This window comes from Eptatretus burgeri, chromosome 7 (assembly GCF_056783735.1).
Source record: "Eptatretus burgeri isolate ZD-2024b chromosome 7, Ebu_testis_v1, whole genome shotgun sequence".
In the NCBI taxonomy this organism is placed as follows: Eukaryota; Metazoa; Chordata; class Myxini; order Myxiniformes; family Myxinidae; genus Eptatretus; species Eptatretus burgeri.
Window position 1 is genome coordinate 84902874 of NC_140967.1, and position 25000 is coordinate 84927873.

At 40.1% G+C, this 25000-nt stretch overlaps 2 protein-coding genes and 1 long non-coding RNA gene across 8 annotated transcripts in view; 2 read left to right on the forward strand and 1 right to left on the reverse strand.

Annotated features, from left to right (window-relative positions):
• The window catches only part of TASP1 (taspase 1), a 144963-nt gene extending 130552 nt beyond the window's left edge, over positions 1–14411 (forward strand). For all 5 annotated transcript variants that reach the window (XM_085889337.1, XM_085889335.1, XM_085889336.1 and 2 more), the window contains one exon: positions 1334–14411. In XM_085889337.1, the coding sequence (XP_085745463.1) occupies positions 1334–1426 (93 nt within the window). In that variant the 3' untranslated portion in view covers positions 1427–14411. The remainder of the gene's footprint in view (positions 1–1333) is intronic.
• Positions 14412–16129: 1718 nt separating this feature from the next.
• On the reverse strand, positions 16130–24973 carry LOC147023657 (isthmin-1-like). 2 transcript variants are annotated; one of them, XM_085889342.1, is made up of 6 exons: positions 24264–24973; positions 23695–23982; positions 23318–23507; positions 22296–22436; positions 20203–20271; positions 16130–17483 (listed from the first exon to the last, which is right to left on the reverse strand). In XM_085889342.1, exons 1-6 carry the CDS (start codon positions 24387–24389, stop codon positions 16966–16968), a joined length of 1332 nt encoding a protein of 443 aa, XP_085745468.1. In that variant the 5' UTR covers positions 24390–24973; the 3' UTR covers positions 16130–16965. The 2 variants fall into 2 exon arrangements, with proteins under 2 accessions (XP_085745468.1, XP_085745466.1); XM_085889340.1 differs by having other exon boundaries at positions 23695–23985.
• Positions 22361–25000, forward strand: part of LOC147023658 (uncharacterized) — a 14073-nt gene continuing 11433 nt past the window's right edge. Inside the window, exon 1 of the long non-coding RNA XR_015060318.1 lies at positions 22361–22486. This is a non-coding gene — a long non-coding RNA (uncharacterized LOC147023658). The remainder of the gene's footprint in view (positions 22487–25000) is intronic.

The window sequence follows — 25000 nt, forward strand, 5'->3', positions numbered from 1 at the left end:
TCTGGGTCAAACACGAAACTTTATTATTCAATGAGAACAACTTACTTGAAAGCGTAAATGGTTTCCAATCGAAAAATAATTATCACACCTCTTTGAGATGATACTGCCAATCAGGATGGTGCAAAAGTAGTGAACTTACCCTTGATCTGTTTAGTGTGCGTTTGATTCTCGACCCGACTATAAACTACCGGACTAATGCTTTGCAGGCAGGATATTTCATCAATGGGTTTGTCTTCCTTAATGTTGGACTATAAGCCAGGGATTCGACCATGCGACGTTTGCTGGTGGACGTTGAAGCACCCACGATCTATTGATGACGTGTCGGTGAGTTATCGTGGACATCAGGCTAAATTCCAAATTCCTGTCCTACTTTGTGTCGGGGAATGGCAGTTTCTCGGTAATTCGGCCAGATTTATGGAATTAGTGGCCAAATTCGTAATTGGATCCCAGCTCAATATACATGTGCTAACACCAGCCAATATGATCCTTGTTACTACAGTTATTTGTTTCTCAAAGGTTTGTTTTCTTTTTGAGACAAGACAGTCATTTACATAAAACAAATCGGTGTAGTGCTAGTTGTGACATGTTATAAAGTAATTGAGCTTTTTTTAAGGTTCATCTTCATTGCCAAGTATTTTTGTTTGAACATGTACAAATGATTCATATGTTGTTAATGAATCTTCTCCTTCTTCATGAATGTTTTATTCCATATTTACAGAATGACACAAGGAGCAATTTTAAACAAACCAGTATGTGAACATTTACATCATATTGGCCTGTCTCATAAGCAGAAGCATGTGCCCTTTCATCCTGTATTCCACTCAGCACACATGGCTATAATGACCATGAAAAGAGTTTTCCAAATGCACATGAAATGCATACAGGCTTTTTTTTTTTATTGCAATCTCAAAGTTTTATTCCGATTTTTTTCAAGTTTTGCTTTTCAAAAGATTCTCACTGTAAAAACAGCATTTTGCGTGATCGTCGTAGTCCAAAAATTACTGTGATTCCAAGTTTCCTTTCCTTGGGTTGGCTTAAAATAGGGGACTGGAATGCTATAAAGTTTATTTTCCCAGTGTTTTCTTGGATAGGTATGTGGATCAAAGATTGCCAGCTTTGTAAAATGGTTCTCGTTAGCCGGCTGGAAGCCGTTGATGTATTTGGGATAACATTCTTTAAAGTGGTAGTGATTATGCCCTGCCCGTCGGATGTGAATCTACCCTGTGCCTTTAATTCCTTTTGATGTTGTATAACAAGGGTTGTGTGGTTGCACAAAGCTAGCATTGGGATGCGTTTCCTCCCATACATTAACCTGTGGTGCCATGTCCCGCAGACTTCTATTTCCCGACTGCCGCCAGAAGCCTCCACTGGACGTTCTGTCGCCATTGAGGGTGGAGTCTGCCACCTTTACAATCAAAGCACCTGACCTTCACCTTGTTTCGTATATTGGTGATGCTCTATTTGTTCTCATTGGATGTGGATTCAAAATCTTTTTTTTTTTCTTTTTTTTCCCCCCAACTTTTGTTTGTTACTTAACCAACAGCATTGTAATGCATTTACGGTAAATATTTTTGTTGTTGTCGTTTGTTTCCTCTGTTGATTTAAACCTGATTCACTTCCTAAGTATTGAAAGCAGCTCTGGTAAGTGCTGGGTATCATTCGCTCAGCTGGATCCTGCCAATTTACTTTCGAACGCTGTAAAAATTGTCCAAGGGCATTTCTTTTTTCCTCTTTATTTTAATGTATTTGCAGATGTGTGTTCCTCAAACTTGAAACTACGCCTTTGAAATTTGGAATGAGAACATGAATGAAATTGAGAAGCGATTTTAATACAGCACTGAAAATCCTTATTTTGACCATTAAACAATGACTCTGTGCAGGCAAGACAAATCATGTTCCTCGTACCGAACCCTCATAATACTTCAAGCTTAACTATCCTCCTTATCTTCCCATTATAAGGGATGAAATCCAATGGTATCAAGCTTCTGCATCAGTGCTTCTAATGTACGTGTGTGTGTGTGTGTGTGTGTGTGTGTGTGTGTGTGTGTGTGTGTGTGTGTGTGTGTGTGTGTGTGTGTGTGTGTGTGTGTGTGTGTGTGTGTGTGTGTGTGTGTGTGTGTCAGTCATAAGGTGTTTACCATTTGAGCTTTTGTCACCAAATTTTCAACAAACCTTCATTTTGAAAATATGGTGAGCATTAATTACCTCTCCCTTGTCTGTTACCTGCTTGCTCAATGAGCATTTCTCGCTTAATGAAGTCTTCTATTCTGTGTTGAATGATCTTTAGTAACATCTTACTCTCACATGAAATCAAGGCAACGTATGGGTGAATACTCTTCTGTATTTGTGCGGAAATCCGTATTTTTGGAACGACCCATATGGAGGAGGTTTCCGTATTTTCATTGTCAGAAAAGCATGCCACGATTATAGGGAATTGAGGTCCTATAATTATCTATCTGTCCAAGGAGAAGTGAATTCTTGCAGAGACTTTTCTGTTCACTTGTTTGTGCATGGATGGGTTTGAGGATCGAGGAGTAGTGGCTGAAACCCGAATCCTATCCAGGTTCCTCCCGATGACTCCATCTTTGATCTTTACTTCTTCGGGTTCCTTCTTAGCCTTCTGTTTGATTCCGATATGCAGATTCGTTTCTTAACCCCTTTCATCCAGACGGGGTGCAATGCTAACGCATCATGACCACAATTATGTGAATTACTCCCATGGTAGTTTTTCATACGAGGTATTTTTGTAGAAGTTATCTTGCAAGCTCGTTACCATGATAAGATGTCCACCAGGTAGGAGACCGTTCGTCTATGTCAGTAAATACGGAAATTGCGTCCATTGTTGGATTTTCCCATCACTGTTCACTCTCATGTGAACTTTACGGAAAATTTCTGAAGTGCCATCTTTACATTGTATGAAGTAACGACGCAATTCTGCTGCAAAACCTGATAATGTCTGTTGGTCATGACGAAGTTTGTGACCACATCAATACAAGAAAAACAAATCTTAACAAGGAACTTTGAAGCAGGAGGCCATTTGGCCCATCATTCCCATCATGCCTGTGCTGCACCACCACCACATTAAATAAATCCATCACCAGGCTCTCAACTCAGTTTCATCAGGGGGAAGGAGTGGGGATGAGAAATGTGTGTCAGGCACAGAGACTAGATTGTTACAAATACAAATAAAATAAATATTTTAAAACTCATTTGTTTATTACAACTTCAACTTTCCCTTGTATTGTACATAGACAAGGTCAATTTTCCAAAAATCTTAATCCCAAAGGCAAATGGTGTTAATTTATGACAAACAAGCTATTTGGGGGTATTGAGGGGGTGCTGAACTCAAATCTGATGTATACCAAGCTCAAAAATGGCCGATAATGCCTTAAAATTGAGAAATCCAAGATGGCCACCAACGACGGGCTGAAATGTATTTATGTTCATATCTTTTTGACTAAACAAGGTAGAAACTTGAATGAAATGTTCCTTTGGAAGTTTTTCATATATGGGAAATCCAATGCCATATTCAGTTTTGATATAAAATGTGAAGAAACTGATTGAAAGTCAGATTTATTGCAAAAATTGTCTTTTTTGAAGATGAATAATTTGTCCACCAGATAAGATCCACAAGCCCCATCCCTCTCCCTCCCCACCAGGAACACCGACCGCCCATTTTTTAAAGCCCAGAGGCACTACGTATGATTTAAATGTTAGCAGGAAACATATTAGGGATGCGATACCCATTTTGGCTAAGCAAAGTAAGGTACCCCCAAATAACACTGACGCGCTTCGACGTAAACCAACATTTGACAAGTAATTTGTTTATTTGTAACACGAGAACAATGACAAGAATTTTGGATTTAATCGTGCATGAATTGCATGAGTTTATCATATTTGCTGTCAGAGCGTTATATACAATCCTTCATTGTGTGTACAGGTAGATGTGCACACATGAACTTATTCCCAGTCGTCATGACTGTTCCGGCAGTTGTCACCAAGTTTTCTGCAGTTGCATGCCTCGATGCATCTCATGCGAATTTTCCTGCAGCTGCAGCGTTGGCTGAGGCACCCCTTCGTACAACCACATGAGGTGATCTCCTTGCATGCTTTCGGGATAGGTGGCAGAGAGAGTAGCCATGGCACTAACTGACCGTCCAGGCACATCCATCCCATTTCGGTCACTGGAGGAAGAGCAGGATATGGTGAGTGTACTTGGTTCCAGACACTTGCTTGATAGTGTGAACGCATGATGTGAAACTTTGCTGCATCTGAGGTTGGTGGCAGAGTCTCTTGTGCACGACCGATACAAAACAACTTGACTCGTGCTTTGTTGCATGTATCGACCTTGGGCACGCCATATATCTTACAGATGAATTTCTCTGTTGATATAGCTATGTTTTCGGTGAGAGGGCTCTTGCCTAGGCCAATCAGATCAGTATGATGTTGCTGGAACACCTGCCAGGCTGTTTTCTTTCTGTGGCAACTGAACTGAGACACACTATCACAGCCGGTTACGGCATGGAAGGCAAGTAGTGGGTCCACTTGACCAGCAGATAGCAACATGCGAATTTCATGTACTGGGAAATAATTTGGAGCCTTCGACGTCCCAGCTTTCATGTAGAGACGTGTACATTTCATTCTGTCATTGTGTGCTAGAAGTAGAAAAAGCATGTCTGTATCACGTACTGACACAACTATCATTTCCATATCAGCATGGATGCAGTGCAAAATCAGCCGGGTATCAGCTTCTTCGTGGTCAGCCCTCAGAGAGGAAACTTGGAGATCTGGATCAGATGACTTGACAGTGGTCGCTTCGGAGAACCCCCCTGCTACTACAACCACTGGTTCATCTCTCAGGCTGTGTTCAATCAGATGGTTTTAAAGTAGTAAAGTGAGATCTGCTTTATTTTCCTCGAGTGCCATAAAGCTAGAGCAATCTGATGGGATAGGAACTGATGGCTCGTTGTCTATTTGACAACGTACCGGTCGGTGGCGCTGCTTGCGTTTGGCCTGGTACCTGCTTTGATTGATTCGCCTTGATACCTGTCGAAGACTATGTCTATCCTCTGGTATTTTGCTCCCATATTCAAAACATTGTTCGCAAATGTGTTGGCAGAGTCACCAAACGTTCCTATGTCAGGCGGCTTTCCAAGTGCCATCACAAGTGCTTGGCCATCAATGAGCAGGCAGCTGGGTTCATTGAGTGTAACATTTTTGACTTGTTGATTCAGGGTTGCAAGTTTTGACTTGTTGCATCAGTATATTTGTTAACACAGACTTGTTGGTGGAATGTAGACTACCACTAGTTGTGGCCAAAGATAGTGGGACGGTCATGAGTTCATGCTTGATGATGTTTTCTAGGTTTACCTCGTGCCCTGCTCTATAAGCTGTTATGAGCCTTTGTAGAATGTTCCTGTCCACTTTGATAGTGTTTTGCTTGCCCTTGGAAATTTGCACGATTTCGTACAAAGAGGCATATGTATTGGCATATGTCAACCTGCTTGTAGATCTTATCTGGTCAACAAATTATTCATCTTGAATCAGTTTCTTCACATTTTATATCAAAACTGAATATGGCATTGGATTCGCCAAATATGAAAAACTTCCAAAGGAACATTTCATTCAAGTTTCCACCTTGTTTAGTCAAAAATATATTAACATAAATACATTTCAGCCCGTCGTTGGCGGCCATCTTGGATTTCTTAATTTTGAGGCATTATCGGCCATTTTTGAGCTTGGTATACATCCGATTTGAGTTCAGCACCTCTCAATACCCCTAAATAACTTGTATGCCATAAATTAACACCATTTGCCTTCAGCACTTTAAATATCCACATTTTCTCAAATTTTGCCTAGTCTAACACGTCACATGTGTCATGATGTGTGTTTACTGACCCTTGCTGGAGGGGGTGGTCAGAGTTGTTAATTCCGTTGATCTCTTTGTGGAGAACATTACCAATTTTAACCTCCCCTGTGGATTTGCTATTAAAGCCACTGAAATGGTTTCTTTCATGTTAAATCTGCAATGGTCGGTCACCACACCAATAACAGCTTATTAAACGAAGGCACGAGACGACGAAAACGGAGAATCCCAGGACAAAAGATTTTTTTTTTTTTCAAAGGTTCTGCAGTTTCACCCATGACAATGGTTCGGTCATTTGAACATTCTCTTGCATCCCGTTTATTTGGCAATGGTATGTAAACTGACTGGTTCCATCATTTAGGCCATCCAATCCTGCTCCATATCTGTATGCAGATTGCTGTTAAAATTTTGATTGCCTCCTCCCCAACTACCTTAAATAATTGTGTTGGGATTTCATCAGGACCTGTTACTTTAGAATTTCCCAGCTCTTTCAAGCTGTACGTCCCTCACATTCTATCACTATTGGTTCTTGTTCATATTCTCTTTCTTCAAAGGTTACCATCATATTGATATCTCATTTGTATAGCGTTTTGGTGTAGTCCTTCCATTTTTCTTTCACCTGTGTTTCTTCTGTCAGATCCTTTCCTGTTCTACTCTTAAGGACCCCAATTTAGACCTAAACTTTCCTGTGATCTCTCTGATCTTTTTTTTTTCATCTCTTCTTTTTCCTGTTCTGTTGTCACTTTCTATCTCTATGAATGCCTCTGAAATATTTATTTGTCTTTCCGAGCTTGTCGTTGGACATAGGCATTTAGCCACCTTATGTCCTCTCTTGATGCGCCTTTGGTTTTCATCTCTCATCTTTTGCAATATTTATTGCCTCGTCTAACAACCATTTAGCCTTCTTCTTTTTTGCTTGCTTTTGGGATGTTTTTGGCCTTTTCCTTTACAATGTCCTTAACCTCTTGCCACAATTCATCTTGTATTCCGTCAACCAAGTCCAGCTCTCCAAAATGTTGTTTTTATCACCTTTCTCAATTTGACTCATAGCTTTGCCACACAAGGAGTGCATGATCTGTCTGCACCTAGCTGAGTATGGGCAAATTGCACAGCACTTCTCTATATTCTGTATATTAGAATGTAGTCAGTTTGATTTCTAAGTTTCCCTTCAGGTGAAGTCCATGTGCACAGTCTAAGCTTGTCTTGTTTGAGCCATGTGTTTGCAATTACAAGATTCTCCACATACAACTCCAACATTTGCTCTCTCGGCTCATTTTGGATACCAAGTCCATGCTTTCATTCAATCCCTGGTGCTCCTGCCTCTAATTTTTGCATTCCAGTCTCCCACAATAATTAATACGTCTCTTTTAGGCACCTGTTCTCCCGTTCCTGCAACTTTCCATAAAACTCTTCCACATTTTCTTCATCTGTTGCAGAAGTTGGAACATATATCTGAATGATTATGGTGGTGATTACTGGATATCCTTTCAAACTCACTGATGTTCTCACCTATCATTGACTGGGTTGTATCCCAGTACTGACCATGCTGTCTTCTTATTGCAAATCACTTCCACTCCATTAATTTGACAGCTTTCCTGACCAGAAAATAAGAGTTTGTAATCGTCAGATTGAAACTGCCCCAAACCAGTCCATCTAAGTAACCATTATCCCCAAAATTTCAGTTATTGTCCTCTCCATCTCTCTCCTTATGACATCTAACCTTCCCTGATTCATTTACCTTACATTCCATGTTCCAAGTTTGTGAACAATTGAGAAGGCCAGAGTTCAATTTTCAGTTCTGGCAACCTCAGCGACTGGATTTACTTGCGGGTTTAATTGAGTCCCGTCATAACAGCCATTCTTACTCATCAAAGCACTTTGCTCTTCCCCAGTTGCAAATTGTGTGCTTTAAAACCTGGTGGGGGGTAGGGGAGTGGGTTGTTGTCTGGGAACCATAGCTTTATCTCTTCGATTTCTGATCATGATTATTTTCTTAGCATGTACGGAAGAAGTTTGCCATTGCCTTCTTCTAGGTAGTCAACACGAGATGGATGATCCTAGCCATTGTTCTCCACAAGAGAATCCTCTGCCTTGCATCAAGGTCATGCAGCCATGCCTGACAATTGGTGCTGGGATAGTTTCTAAAATGGAGTAGTACACCTTGCCCAAGGCTGGCCCTTGGGTTAACGATTGCAAAGGCAATCTTCTTTGAAATGGTTTGCTAACTTTACCCCGTTAAACCATGAGCCTTCATTTTCAAAACCTGAACCGCAAGGTAAATTGTATATCTAATATATAAAGCTCTTTCTAACCACTGATTCACTGACTGACTGATATTAAAGATCGGGACCTTCCAGGTGAAGTAGAACGCTGAGCTTTTGTGTGCCGATGGATATTGAAGCCGTCACACCGGAAATAAAATCGCAGAACCATCGGAAAGCATCTGTAAATGAAAATATTTAAAAAAATGAATTAAAAAAAAAGAAAAAACTGCAGGTGAGCAACCCGAGTTGATGGAGAAGCACGGTAATTTTGCGTGCTGATGCACATCGAAGCCGATACACTGGGGAAAATCACAGAACCATTGGAAAGTGTCGGTAAATGAAAATAAATAAATGAAAAATCAAATGTAGGTGAGTGACCCAAGATGATGGAGAAGCACTGTTTGTATGCTTACACAATGTGTATGTAATGTGTAACCATTACACACACATTACACAATGTGTAAGCATACACTGCTAATGTGCATATATATATATATATTTTTTTTTTTTTAAATGTACTGTATATATCAAAAGACAATTATGTCTCTCTCCCATAATTGGAGGGAATAACCAATCAGCTCCCACCTCATCAATTAGCCCAGGTGGCTAGGATTTCATTAAATTAACCCCCATGCTCTTCAAGCTAAAGAAAGATGCATAAAGCAACCAAGAAAAGCAAAAACACCAATGCAAGTCCTTTGCTATTTCAAACTCTACCCGAGTTCCCCCATAGCTGCAAAACATTCACAAGTAGTAGCAACCTGAGAATCTCAATGCTACATACCCCCTCAGCTGCCAAACTGATTTCATCACTTGTTGGCGAATCATCAGTGACAGCGTAGACAGAAACACGCACCACCGAGGCTTCCAAGCATATGCCACGTGCGATGCCAATGGCAGTTAACATATAATTAACAAAACCCAATCACATCTCTTACCCGTATTTGGAGTGAATATTATACATTGGTTTGCACAATTTCTTTTTTTGTCGGTTCACCAATGTGTATCAACAGAAATGGTTTGGTACTCACAAAAAAGAAATTGTCAGCTTCGAGCGCGCTCGGCTGCTTTTCCAAGTGGTTACTCCCCTGTAAGCACTCTCACAACATCCGCTCCAGGCGAGACACTCGCAAACCACTCTTTTTTTCGTTCCGGACACAACTGAACCTCCTCTTCTTCCTCCTTGATCAATGTTTTTTTTTTAATCATGTTATAAACTTGCAATATAAGTATATAGTTTAGAAATATAAAAAAAAAATGACCGTTTTTACAGCCATTTTTCCCTGCTGTGCAGGGGTTAGGCTTTTTCTTGAGGAAATGTTTTATGGCCGGATGCCCTTCCTGACGCCAACCCTGGTCGCCTCTTACGACACACAGGGATATGGTACACCTATTCTAACCGGGGCATACACCGGGACCAGTACACTGGCACTCATTTCGCCGACCTCGGAAGGATGACAGGCTGAGTCAACCCCCTGGTGTTAATTCAGCAGCCAGCGGGGCTTGAACTCAGGACACTGGGATCCCAAGCCGCTGCCCTAACCACTGCGCCAACACCAGGCTACTATAGTTTAGAAATGATGTTATATTTTATAAACTTAATTTTGTACTCTTAAATTTTGAAGTCACAGTATGTATATCAATTATCAGAATTATCACGGAAGACTCTTCCCTACACAAGCTGAGAAAATCTCTTCCTCTTCACTCACATGTTCTGCTGGAATCTATTTTTTTTTTACTCTTATAATTAGTTATAATATAACTTATAAATTATAATTTTATAATTTATATAATTAATTTTGTGCACTTCATTTTTGAAATGGAAGGATATCAGAATTATCACGGAAGTATCTTACCTACACCAACTGATAAAACCTTCCATCAAAAGCCTCTGTTGTGTTGGCATGCTTTTGAGCTTTCGGAGCATCTTTGAAGATGTGTTATTTACCGCGCATGAGTACTTGAGTACTAGTTATGTGAACCTCTTATACATATTCAAACAAACACACACACACACACACACACACACACACACACACACACACACACACACACACACACACACACACACACACACATCTTGTGTTTTCATTTTCTGTTCCAAACAATTCTAACACAGACACACTCTTCATTAATTATGCAGTATTGGGGCTATTCCAAAAATATATTTGATGTAAATGATGTTAATTTTAATGTTAATTTCACAACATCCTTTATTCAACTTCATTTAAATTATAAACCTCAAAACATAGTTACCTTTCCTAAAGTAAGAACCTTAACCTGTAAACAATTGATTGGTTTCCTGACCGCACGAATCAGCAGCTGGGCACCATTCTTCCTTGTGGTTTTGATCTTTTAAGCCCAGAATCTCTCCAAACAGCAGATCCACAACCTCAGTCACGGATCCACATCATTAGATTAACAACCTCAGTTGTGCCCCGGCAGTCAGTCAACCCATCAATGCAACATCACGAATCAGACTCTACTCGCTGGAGGATTGAATGTATTATCCCATAGTTAAAACTCCCATCACCCATTCCATTACATGACAATACATGAAATCATGCACATCTTACCTTTAAGGTCCACAAAATCAGAAATTAATGTTTGGTTGAAATGAATAGATATGGCTTCACTTAACACTTTGATCATTGTTTTTTTTTTTCTTGAATAAATGTCTTGAAATGAGGGTTTTAATTTTTGTTTTTTTGGTGACCTTTTATGCTGATTTGCCCCCCCTCCCTAAAAAAGGGTGATGTGATTACGTCATATATCACGTGACCCACCTCATCATCTCAAGGATACTTTTGCTTCAGGACTTGTGTTTTTTGGGCAGCGTACTCTGAAAAAGTACTGAGAATGTCATCTTCGATGCATTGTTGCTGGTTGTAGCAATACAACTAAAGATCGTGTGAGTACCGTATGCATGTTTTTCCAAAAGATCCAGCTGCAAGGAAAATTTGGGCAGCCACATTAAAACTGACCAGGGAAAAATGGCATGGCCACACTGCTTCAAACTTCATTTGCAGCACCCATTTTGAAGATAATTTGTATGACACCGGCCTGTATTCTCAGTTTGGGATGAGTAAATTGAAGTGATTAAAAATCGACTAATCCCCAAGAAGATTGGAGGTAATTCTAATCAAATGGAGAGGAAGAAAATGGACATAACAGCCGCAGAAAAGGGGCCATTCAAAAATTATGTAATGCATGGGTGGGAGGGGTGGAGAGTGTATGTCCAAGCCTTACGGAGTGTTGCAGCAGGGAGGGGTGTTTCCAGTGCTGTTAGGTAATGCTAATTAATCAATCAATAACAACTTTGTTCCATGCACCTTGCATTTAATGATGCATGTATTCAACACATTAATGATAAAAGCAAATCGCTTTATTTAAATTCCATCATTGCTATTTCTGCAGACAATCTCTTTTGCAAATGAAAGCAATTGAACATACTTAGAAACTATTGCAACACTCCGCACCGATTAGTCTGATGACGTCATTACAGGGATTCCAACTGATACCTGGTCTTATTGATGTACACTGTACCTACCACCTTTTACTTCTTCAAATATAGTTAGTCCAAACTGAAAAACACAATGGAATGGCGGCCATTTAAAAAAAATATTTGAATTTTTTTTTTTTTTGCATTTCTACATGTTTTAAGTGATTTCCAAACCCCCCCCCCACCCCCAAAAAAAAATTGTTAGAGAAAAAAAAATATTTGCAAGTTTTTTTTCAACAAAATTTAGATTTCTTTTTTTTTTTGTATTTCTACATGTTATAAGTGATTTCCAACAAAAAACATGCCAAAATTATAATTGCAGCTGATTTTGGAATTTCAGGTGGATATACCCACGTAAAATCAATTTCTGTCTCAAGGAATCTAGTTATAACGAATGAATTGAGTATGTAAAAGTTAAAAGTAAAAGGGAAAGTTGCAAACTATAACTCTGTGAGCACTGTTGATGTCAAATTGAATGAATACGATATCAGGTTCACTTGAGTGACTTAGCAGTATTGGCGGCGGAGGTTTTGGCGGCGGCGGCAGTATTGGTGGCACTCTACCGAGTGCTCCCCCTCTAGTTATTATTGATATTGATTTGTAATTCCAAAAAAGAAACGGAAGTGTGAGGTTGGTTTTCCTTGTTTAATTCGAGTTATTTTGGATATATATCATGATGAAGGTGATCAAATATAAATCCATCATTAATTGCCGGTAAATCATTAATGATTCTAAATATGTTTCCACACCTTCGCTGCAGTTGTTAGTTTGCTCCTGCACACGTTCTGGGCCCAATCAGACTCGTACATGTGCAGGAACAAGTTTTTAAAGAAAGGGGCCGGATCTGAACCCATGGGAACCCCCACTTTCTGCTGGAGTATCTTGTTGCAAAATGTAAAGAAACTGTTGTTTCGGAGAAATCGAATACTTTATTTGAGTTTATTTTTTGAAAAATTACATGAATATTGATTTTCCTTTCCAGAACAGTTTGATCTTTTTTGATTGACTGTAATATATACTTTATTACATCCTGCAAATACTTTATCTACTGCTCTGTCCAATGTGGTTAAGAGCTTGTCTGTCTCTCTCTCTCTCTCTCTCTCTCTCTCTCTCTCTCTCTCTCTCTCTCTCTCTCTCACTCACTCTCTCTCTCTCTCTCTCTCTCTCTCTCTCTCTCTCTCACACTCACACTCACACTCACACTCACACTCACACTCACACTCACACTCACACTCACACTCACACTCACACTCACACTCACACTCACACTCACACTCACACTCAAACACTCACACACATACTTCAGTGATTTGTCATCTCATGACCTCGAAGTTATTGGTTCAGATTGCCACATCTTTGTTTCATGTCTGTAATGTTTCTTTCCATCGTCCAACTACTTTAATGGCTTCAATTTATTCCCCATTCTTTCGGGGTCAATTATATCGCAGCGCGTGCAGCCGTGTACACTTGGCCCCAACTCACTGTTCAGTTCAATTCCGTTTGTTTCAACTCTTGAATCGATAAAATACAAGAAACTTACATCTTATTATGAGAACAGTGGAGAAACCTGAATAAAACGATGGCTTGTAAAATTTCAGGTCCTTATGACAATGGATTGTGATTAAAAATATGAAGTCAGAAGGAAAGAGATATTGAAAATGGAAGCAAAATGGAAAAAGCTAAAACAGAAAGGAATGCAAATGTGGGATGGGGGATGTGGTACTGGAGGAGGAATCAACTGGTCTGCAATACTTTACCTTAGCATTTCAATATCACTCATTACTCATTTATTACCAGTGATTACTACATCAAATTGTTATCTACTTCTCCAATGATAAACTTTTGAGATTGTGTTTAAAGCTATCAACACAAATAGTTTATCGAAGGCTCACTTCAAGCAAATTCCATAACTTTGTTCTAGTATAATAATAGTTTTGTTTTCAATGGAAGTTCTTGTTTGTTGTAAATGGTACATATCAGCTTACCTTGTTGGGTAATTATGAATGAATTTATTTTTAACAAAAATTTGAACAAGTTTCTGGGTCATCTCATTTTGATTCAGCCCCTAAATGAAAAAGCAACCCAAAATCAAAAATGTATAGTTATATTTTCAGAACCTTGTTATCATAAAAAGATTATTTTAATGTGATTGTGAACCTTTTTTTTTGTAACCCCAATATTTTATCCATTTGTATTTTTTTGGAATCGGCCCAAACAGCGATGCCTTAATTGCTGAGACACACAGTCTCATTTATATCGGTCACGGAAATTTAGAAAGACAATTCAGTTGAGACAATATCAAGGTGGAGTCTCTACTATTAAGCACCATTTGTCTGTCTGTCTGTCTGTCTGTCTGTCTGTCTGCCTGTGTCCTATTTTTCTCAGAGATGACCAAACAGATCTTTGTCAAACTTTCAGAGGTGTGGTTTGGGTAAAAAAAAAAATATTTTTTTATTGCACTATAGTGCCTAAACCTTTGTACCTACAGGTAATATTAAATTATCCACCACCACATTCCTTAGTGTGTGTAGGGAAGTGTTTTAGGCCCTCACAAAAATAAAATAGAAAAAAAATTGACTTCTTCAAAATGTCAACACTATTATCACAGCACCGGGCAATGCCGGGTACCCCTGCTTGTATTTCATTAAAAGAACTGATTGAGGAAAATAACATTTTAACTTATTTTTGACTTCAATGCTTTTGGAAATCAATTTGTAAAAAGAAACAATACATATTTTCCCTGTCAATTCTTCATCAATAAAGAGTCCAAGAAACTTGACTGAAGCCAAGAAATGCCTGTTGTTTGACTGGAGCTGCTTAGGGCAATCATTTGGAAGAAAGATATCTTGGATTGATGGAAATGCTGAACTGGCCAACCAAAAGCAAATCAGTGTTTTTTATTTACATTTCATGTCCTGTGAATAAATTTATCACAAGTTATATATTATGTGAGTAAAGTGAAAAACAAATTTTATATATATTGTTTAACATAGCATTCATTATCCTCAAAAAAGTGCAAGTAATGTCAGCACAAAGCAAAGTTTTGATCCTGCTCCTTGCTTGTTTACCTGGAAAGAGATGGTTCGACCAAAATTCCTCGTAGACAGTGTTGTAATTTTTGCTCTTCATTTAGCCTGGAAGGCCAGAAAAATCTGCTTGACCGAGCTGAACTTCACTCGATCCAATGTCATAAAGTTGTGTAAAGCTGCATAAATTAATTAAGTTGTGACATCAACTAGATTTGAGAGCTATTTACAGGGACACTTGACATTTTAGGTGTCCACCAACCTTCAGTCCGTGCATCCCTCATGTGTAAGGGTATATTGCAGTATGGACATTACCATTGATTTGTTCTTATTGCACAGATAACAAGTTATCCTTGGAAGATTATGCTTCCCCTTCTAACCTCAGCAAGTCGTAATCATGCCTTATCCCATGAATCCTTCCTTCAAAACAACGATGGAATTTGTAATCACTTCGACACTAATACCTATTTTGAGAAAAAAAACAGCTTTGTATATCTCTGTAGTTTTGGCAGATTCAAAAACGTGAAATTTGAAAGTATCTCATGGATCCTTTCAACTGTCAGTGTTACTGTCCTGGAATCCTTCATTGTTACTCAACTCCAATAGTTGTTGTCATTAGCCTTGCCCCAAAAGGGACACAAAACTGTTGCAGTGTGTGTGTGTGTGTGTGTGTGTGTGTGTGTGTGTGTGTGTGTGTGTGTGTGTGTGTGTGTGTGTGTGTGTGTGTGTGTGTGTGTGTGTGTGTGTGTGTGTGTGTGTGTGTGTGTGTGTGTGTGTGTGTGTGTGTGTGTCTGCATCTATATATTTTCGCTTTAAAAATGATTTTCTCTGCAACCGCTTGTTCGATCAAGTTGAAACTTTAAGCATCGGAGGGATTTCCATTGAATGATATTTTATTGCTAATTCTGACATCACAGGTCACATGGTATGGTACCATATTGGATTAAAGGAAAACAATTGGACATCATTTTCTCCAAAACCACTCAGCGAAAAAAATTGAAACTTGGAATATGTCATCAAATCCCCATGGGGTAAATAGAGTGATAAAAATGACGTCATCGGTAAGGCGGTATTATAGCCATAATTGGTTCATTTGAAATCCTGATGTGAAAAATATGAAACCTCATATATCTGATATTTGACGCTGTCGGTGAAGAAAATTATGGCGTTCATAACCCATGCCAAGAAACGATATGACATATTAGGATACATGGATGATACGGTTATATGGGCCATAATAGTAGCCTGTTCAGCTAATGATGGTATTTTTATTCAGGATGAATGTGTGAGGTGAGACTATGTGCTTTTTGAGTGCCGTTCTTGTTATTATTGCATATTTTTTGCCAGATTAGTTTTATATCTGTTATGTGAAGCTGATCGTTGTTACTGAATACCTCGTTTTTCATTATTCTATAAAGGTGATGGGCAATGTAATGACATGTTGTCAGAAGAATCGTTCAGGTCGAAGCGGCATGGTAATTTGGTTGTTTATTTCCATAATAATGCAGGATATACAAAACACATTCACCTGATAATTGGTGTCAACTATTCAATATCAATATGACTTTATTATGAATGTTAAAAAATCTTGTCTGTGGCACTAAGAATAGCAGTTTCTGCAGACAAAATGAGTAAAATTCAGAGCACATTACATGCAAATGGACAATCTATCACGAGGTCTGCAAATATAATGGATGTTAGCCCATTTCTCCCTCTTTTTGCATTGATGCACAGCCCACATCCCCTCCCTACTCCTCCGTGCATATGTAACAAATAGATGGCTCCAAAATTATTTGTGTACAAAATGGGCACATGCTGCAGAAATAAAGGTTTTATAAATAACTGCAGCTCATACATGGCTTCAAACAAGGTTTTTCAAAAGTATATTGAAAACAGTGTTGGAAAAATTCCGAATTCCATCCTTTATCGTTATGGTACATGAAATTTAGTAAGACAAAAATAATTTAAGTTTATTTTCTGGTACAAAAATATTGCCTCCACTGAACATTCCAAGCTTTGATGAAGAACTTGATTTTTCTAAGTATTTTTTGTTAATGCTTTCTTTCTCAATAATGGTGCAGTTATATTAATATATTATAGATTTGCTTTTTTGGAAATTAATAATATACAGCATGTTGTAGGAACTATCCCATGAGGCCTCATTCATGGAGAGGAAAAATGTGTTTGATTGTGTTTGTCACATGAGGTGTAATGATGCAAACAGAATTCCAGTTTCAAGAAAAAAAAAAACTAGAAATTGCATTTTGCTGTGAAATCACTTTGTATAATGAAGTGAGGAAGAGTACATCAGTATTCTTGAGCCTCCAATAGTTGTTTTCTGTATACTTCTTCTGATGGGTTATGCACACAGTGCAGGGCGTTGTTCGGTTTTCGGACTTGATGGTACCGGCTCCAGTCACCTTTGCAGATGAGCCAAGGCACAACATCCACTTTGTGGTGAAGCTCTGCTGAAAACTCTGTGCTAATGAGGTTGGGTGAGCCTGTACCTTTGCCGCGTGTCAGCAGCCGCATGTGCCCATCGTAGCAACAGTACTGTGCGCTCAGTGTGCTGCTTCCAAGTGGCAGCAGTGAGCGAATGCAGTAGCGAGCTGTAGGCTTGTACACATCTAGGTGCTCTTTCGGTCCACTGGCATCTTTCCAGCGGAAGAAGCGCCGCTTTAATATGTCGTGCATTTCAGCCGTGCCATAAGCGACCTCGGCTGGGTAGTGGCATGGGCACGCAGGAAGCTCTGCTTCTGATTTTGCCATGTAACTGAGCAGGAAAGCACTTCTGCAATTCATCCAGCGCTCGCAGCTGTCCATGTCTGCATACCATACAAAAGTAATAGGTGTTTCCATGGGATATTTATCATATCGATTAAATAGGGACAAATGGATGGAAATCTTAATCCATCATTCTGAACAAGTATCCTCTGACAATGATTGCTTATTGAATCGATCGGTAGTTTTGAGTTCTAATGCTTTTATGGGTTCTGTGCAGGTGTTTTTCTACTCTGAAGATACTTGGTACACTTGAATGTACTGTATTGTTGGTTGAAGTTTTTTTTTCATTTCTTGCAATGTGGTAGCAGCCTTCGTGTTTCAAGATACATGCCATATTCCGTGCTGTTACCAAAGCATTTGAGGTATTTTTTGCACTTGTGCTTTGTTTCTACCAATTTGAAATTCAGGCTAGGTTTGTCGCATCTCCACTCACCACAATCATGCAATAGCTGATTTCCGAACCAAGCAAGACCATTTCTCTAAACTTATCAGACCAGTCTTGGTGTGCGCTTCTGCTCATGGAAAACATTGTTTAATTCTAGTTCAACATAGTTCTGGTGCAAACGAGTGAGGAATGTTTGAGCTACAACCAAACATATTGGTTCACTCTGTCTGTCTGTCTGTCTGTCTGTCTGTCTGTCTGTCTGTCTGTCTCAACAAACGTCAGTCTATCATCGAGGAACTTCTTAATTTCAATTGAATTCTACAGTTTGAACACGAGAACACGAATGAGAACATAAACCTGCAGTTTAGCATTACTTGGGCTCTGATTTTGGTAAATTGTACGGACTCTCCTCCCGAGCTCACATGCACACAGAGGAGCAAGATAATTGTTTTACTCTGCCTGTTTGGCATCAAACAAAATTGAAAATCATTCCAAACAGGACACTTACTGTTTCGAGGGACATCATAAAGGACACAAACAACAGGCACGAAGAACTAATTTAACATGTTAAATAAGGTGGTGTAAAAGACACCGCATCAATAACTTCGAGAATTTTTTTTCTACAGTCTATAAAACTTTAATTTAATTTCAATTGAATGACATCATTGAACACTGTAGAACACAAATTGCCTTTTGCCACTTCCAAAAATCTTCGCAAAGTAGTACTTGGACAAAATATTACACCATTTTAAGCCATCTCAACGAATGAAATTTCCCCTCGAGCTCTCAGGGTGGTGGAATATCGAGATGTGGACAAAATGGCGGCTCGTGCTTGGAAATTAGAGATTGTGCTCAAACGCAAAGTAAGAGTTCAAAAGACACTTCCCTTGTCCTTTTTCTCAAGACTGTGCAGGGCAAGGTGTTCTATGAACACTCGAGTTAATTTCTACGTTGACCTGTTGTGACCTGAACTGTAGTTTGGAAATTTATGATTTGAGATGCGATTAAAAACTTGGGATTCCTTTTTGATAACGGCAAAAATACTGAAACGTGCACGGAAAAAGGAATAGAGTTGGTCCTAAATTGCATATACGTGTAATAATGTATGGACATTGAATGTGTCAGGGTTGTGTGCACAAAGTCTTGTCTATCTGCGTGCTGAGTCTGTGTAAAGAGAACTAGTTATTCCAACATTGACAAAATAGAAAGCCTGAAGTTATTCCAACAAAGGAGATTTCCTCCCACTTCCCCCTTCCTTTTATGATTAAAAACCCTCCCTATTTACCCTTCTATCGACATCTCTGCTGTGGATGTGCATGGGGGCATGGACTACTTTCGTTTTCCACACACACAAATAAAGCTTTGAGGCTAAAGAGTGGAGAAGATGCTGAAGAGAAAAGGCACCAGGGCAAAAACAAGTGTGAGGAGGTACCGAGAGGAAATGGAGAGAGAGGGTTTAAGTTAGCTCGAGAGGGGGGGGAACAATCACCAGGGAGTGTTAAAGACCAAGAGAGGAAATGCTACAATCGCTCGCATCTGTCAACACATCTTGCTTCAGTGATGTCTTCACGTTCACCGATCCATTCTGATTTTGGCCTGCCACCGATGTATGCCTTAATATCTGCCTGAGCCTGTGAGTACCCGCATGGACTCTGATACGTCACCGAATTTCTGAAAACTGAAGGTTGAGAGAGGTGCTGATGGCCAAATCCCACTGAGTCATCTGAGTTGTAGTCCGGCAACCCTAGTCTTTATCCATTGTCCTTCCTTCCCCATTATATTGATCTATCTCCACAATCATCCTCTTTACGTCTCTTGGATTGGTTTGCTGTGTTAATGTTTTTTATTGGGTTTTTTTGTTTGTTTTTGTGTGTTACATGTACTCGAAGGACTTTTTTGTCGGTTTTGTGAACAGAGGTTAGGTATTGATTCTTGGCTTTATTACATACGAGAGGATTGTACTTGCATTCTGCAAGCAGATAAATAACATGAAGAATGAAGAGCAGTATGAGCTCTATTTATGCACTCTCCGAGCTCCGCCTCTCCTTCTTTCTGAGGGAGTGACTCAGGATTGGCAATGTAGGCTCTGCCCTTCTCCATGTGGAGAGAGAGTGAAGCTCCACCGGCCAACTTGTTTCAGGACAGTTACATGCAGTTTTGTGATTTTCTTTTTTCTGCAATTGTGGCTACTAGTTACATCAACAAACCAAATTTCAACTTTCCAGCCCATTGATAAACTGTTAAACATTTACATCAGTGAGTGGTTAGAAAGTTTTATTTATTTGATACAGTGATTGCTGATTTCCCCCCCCCCCCTTTTTATTTTTGCCTGAATATCATTACGTTTTGATATCAATTGAGAATTGAAGACTTACCAACACTGAGAAGCTCTGTCACGTTCTTTGACACTGGGACATCAAATGACTCGTGCAGACCTCGAGCACCTAGAAAACAACGTTTGGTGATGAGCAGTTCATTTGTATCATCACCCAATCACTCTCGCCGATTTGGTTTAGCCATTTCTTTTTTTTTCTATCTGAACACTTCCAATTCAATCCTTTATCCAATCCTCTTTTGAATAACGGTGGTACTTCAAACTGATGCTCCGGCAATATATAAATCTTCATTTCAAAATGTTCTAGTTTTCTTGTTCCTTATATTGAATAGAAGAGTAAAGAAAGACAAAACACATGTAAGAGAATTTTACTGAACGTTTACTTTGATTAGTTGTGGTACGATTCCCTGTTTCTTAATCTCAATTGATCACTTTTCCTTCACTCTGTGTGTATTAGAAGAGCAAAGGAATCCAACTTTAGTAAATTTGGACCCATTGTGCTTTTGACAAAGAAAGGAGCAAATATGTAGCTTGCTAGTTTTCTTTATTTTGTTCAGGGAGTTTTACGCAATGGTACGTCTTAGCACCCATTCCAAGTTGTCTTGAGAGCATCAAAACGTTACCACAAAGTTTGGACTTCAACCACAAGCAGTCCAGATGAGGTAAGGTAGGCAGAGTATCTCCTTCCAAAAGATCATGCGTGAGCCACCTGGGTTTTTAATTGACAATCTGATAGGGGAATCACGATGTCCTCAAGCCGAGTTTGGTTTTCAGAATCTGGAAGAATCCTAATTGCTCTCACTGCTGCCTTCATTCACTAACACCGAGAAGATACTCCAATCAAACTTTGTGGTTCAATGGTTGGAACGTCCGCTCTGAGTCTGGGAGGTCGGTGGTTTGAACTCCAGCTGAGTCATACCAAAGACTAAATATAGTATGTGCTGCTTCTTTTCTTAATTCTCAGCATTTAAAAACTTAGTGGTTATGGTGGCTGGCTTGCGATCTTCAGATCCTGAGTTTGAGTGCTGTTGTTCACTGAATTAACACCAGGTGGGGTTGACTCAGCCTGTCATCCTTCCGAGATTGGCGAAATGAGTAGCAGTGTTCTGGTATAGGGGCACGGCATCAGCGATAGTTGCGCCCCAATAAAATCATAGCTACTTGGCAGCCAAGCTGCCAAACGCAAGAAGAAAATGCAATTAAAAAAAGGAGAGAATACGAACAAATAAACTATAGGTTGGCAATTATTGTGCAGGCTTGATGGGCATGATGGCTTCCTCCTATGTTGAAGTTCCTTTCAAGGGAAGTCTTATTATTTTTATTATTATTATTATTATTATTATTGTCTTTATTATTACTATTATCCAATATCAGAAAAATTAACAGCAGAAAACTTAAAAATTGTAACAGCTCTGTCTGTCTGTCTGTCTGTCACTCTTTCCTTAACGGGCAGGCTTAAATTGACTAAACTTGGTAGTTACAATCACCACGACAGGAAAGTACGAGAACAGTATCACTTTTTGTTCCTGCTCCCTGGGGCCCTGGGGTGGGGTCAAAAGGTCAAATACCAAAAAATGCAATTATGGACACATTTTTAATGAAACTTTGTCTATGCAATCAACATTGGGGGGGGGGGGGACGCATGAAATATATAACGATTTTTTGGATTTGATCCCCAGTTCATGCCCAAGAGGGTGGGATTTTGTCACATGGGTGAAAACAGATTTGGTTTTTAAAAACTCAAAATATGATATTGGGTCATTCCTGGTGGAACTTTTCTCCATCTTTCAACTTTGCATATATAGGTGAGAAGCGTGGGGATTTGCGACGGCGCGCCATCGACTTCGCTCTAATTATTATTCATTTGGCTTTTGAACTCACAAATTCTGAAGTGTCAGTGCACAACCCTTTCCATAAAGCCACTATCACAAGCAGATGATTACTCGTCACAGGAAGAAAAAATCTTATGTAAAGACCTAGAGTCAAATACAATAATTACATTGAGCAGAATTGTGGCCTGATGTCACGATATCTGGTCTGAGGTTAATTTCAGAAAATGTTGCTTTTTAAAATGTGTGATGCATTAATATCAATCTTTTTAATGTTTCCTGCTGTAATGAAACGATTTTTCACCAGAGCAGCTGCGCTGTTCACAGGCACGACTTTCCGTCGCTGTGCAGGATTGGCCACATGAACGAATGCGCTGTTGCCTGCCAGCTCCGCAGGTCACTGAGCACGCGGACCAGGCTCCCCACTCACTCTGGCCACTGTCTCCTGAACATTCCAAAACACAGAAACGACAACAAACATGACTCGATCACCAGGTAACAATCGGTTTTGCTTGTATCGTTATGGGCATCTCAAAAGTGATTGCAACGAAAAAAAATTTAACAGGTGTTTCTATGTGCAACTACATTGAGAATATCATTCAGTTGGAAATTGTTGCTGCAATTTGATTTGCTTCTTGGGTTTTATATGCCCATTCGGAAAGTTTTGCTTTGTAAAAAAAAAATTCATTTTTATCCATGATAGAGTTGAACAGGATCAGAACAGAGCCTGAAGTTATAATTAGGGTTGCCTACAGTAGCTTGAAGTCCTGTCTGTTAAAGGAAACCATATTTGGAAAATTGGACTTCCTGAGTTAACGAGAAAGGAATTTTGACATTTTCAGAGAAAACGAACATGATTGCAGATGTTTCCGCAGATTGTAATTGTCGCATGATTTGTGGAAGCTGGTTAAACGGGGTCTAGGGGTGGGTTTGGTCATTGTGTCACACTCCTCTGTTATGAAAAAAGGTTCAGTATTTGTTTTTACTTGCCTTGTGACAACAATCTTGAATGGGTGTTGTTGATACAAACAGGTGGCTGAGGGTTGGGTATGCATTTCGCTTGTAAGAGTGCAAAGTGACAGATTTTAAAACCAAGAGTGAAACGGATAGTGTCGTGAAACGAATGTAAGGGGATGTTGCGAGGATATAATAACAAACATCATGTTATTTCTTTCACTCCTTGCTTGAGGGAAATGACAGAGCATGTAGGAGGCATTTGGAGGAAGCAGGAATCAAAAGAGCAGTTTTCTTTTCGCCTACCATTATATTTTCATGGAACTTGATCGGGAAAGTTGTGCGATGCAGGTAGTTCGGCTGATTGCTTACCGTACATGGCGTTTCCAGACGCTTTGGGCTTGTTGGGGCCAAATAGGCCACGAAACCACGTAAGGAGGGGATTCAGAACATTCCTTTCCTCGGGTGGTGCTTGATCGGGTCTTGTGACTCCCCAGGGTCGTCCGTCGAGATGCTTGAAATTCATCTCGGATTTTGGCTCATCAACCACTTCAATGGTGACCTGTAGTATGGTTGACTTGTTGCAGATTTACACGTTCATTTTACAGCAACTACTTGGACAAAATTCAATTTCATTCTCAAGTCATGCAGTGTGTATCAAGTGTAATGAAACGTTGATCAATAATGGTTTGGTTAAGCAGAATATACAATATGTAGAATATATCAGCTGTCGAAAAGGGCGGGCTTGCCTGGATGTTGGGATCACCATCAAGAGGTTCAGCTCGACCCCTGGCATGACCTCTCTCAAGCTCTCCAATGGCAGCCACATTGAATAGCAATGCAGGCTCTGGGCTGTCACTGACTAGACGTTTCCCTTTTCCGTGCCTCCGCCGATTTCGGTCACGTCTTGGGCTTCGGTGCCGCCCGTGACCCAGAGGGTTCCTTCCCTTGGTGTACAAAAATTTTGGGCTTTGTATGTCAGCAGATCCAATTGGAGAGACCAGAGGAGACTCCGGCGTTCGTTCGCGTCGTGGTTCCTGCTGACCGTGAGTGGTACAAGAAAAAAGTCCTTTGAATAGAAGCAAGTAAGGGTTTGAAATAAAATGAAGGAAAAGGCAAAACAAAAGTTTGCCATTGTTGGGGGGAAAATGCACTTTTAGCTCTCTAGGTAGCATTTGATGATCCAATCACAGCTCAAGGATGGGTCAACATTGGAGTGTTAGTGATGATCGGTTCCACCAACAATCCAAAAATGAAATTTCTGCAAAAACAAGTATCGTGAAGATAAGCTTGTAGGTTCATGGGGATGTGTACTTACCTTGAGTTCGCGCCTTTGCGTGTGGGAGCTCTCAGTATCTCGATGTGCCTCCGCCCGCTGTCCGCCATGGACGTGGATGCTGAAAATCACCAACGCCAGAAGCGCAAGCACATCCGACGTACCCATATCTCCCTCCCACCCCCCAGCCCCCTCCCCTTGCAGAAGTTCGGATCCCGACTCGCAGCAGTGCTTTTATCCACCTCGATGACTCGGATGGTCTTAGGAAACAATAGCTGTGCGGGGCATCTGGTGCACGTGCTCGCCCGCACGTCTATCTGAATCCATTTACCACGCTGGCCACGGGTGTCTGCAGATCAGAGCTTCTGGGTGATTGGGGAAGAGATTACGAAGGCGCGCTTCTTTTATATACAGGTTCTTTCGTCTCGATTCATGAGGCGAGGATGCTGTCTTCGTGTGACGTTGAGCTCTCACAGAGGGAGTCGAATCTGCCTTAGGGTTGGGATTTGGGGTTTGGGTTTAGGATGCTTGTCAAGCGGGCTGTGTGCCAGGCGCCCGCTGGCGCGTTTGAGGACAGCCCTTTGGTTACGGCTTTATAAACGCGGAGGCGCCTTAATGGTGATCCCTGTCTTGAGGACCTCCTGTCTCCATGGGTTCCGCCAGGAAAAGCCATGAGTGTGATGACCCGCAGCTGTTAGTGAGAATGAAGATTTATTTACGCTTTGACTTTTTTAACTCGACATTCCCACAAAGGATTCGCAGAAAGATTGACAAACGCC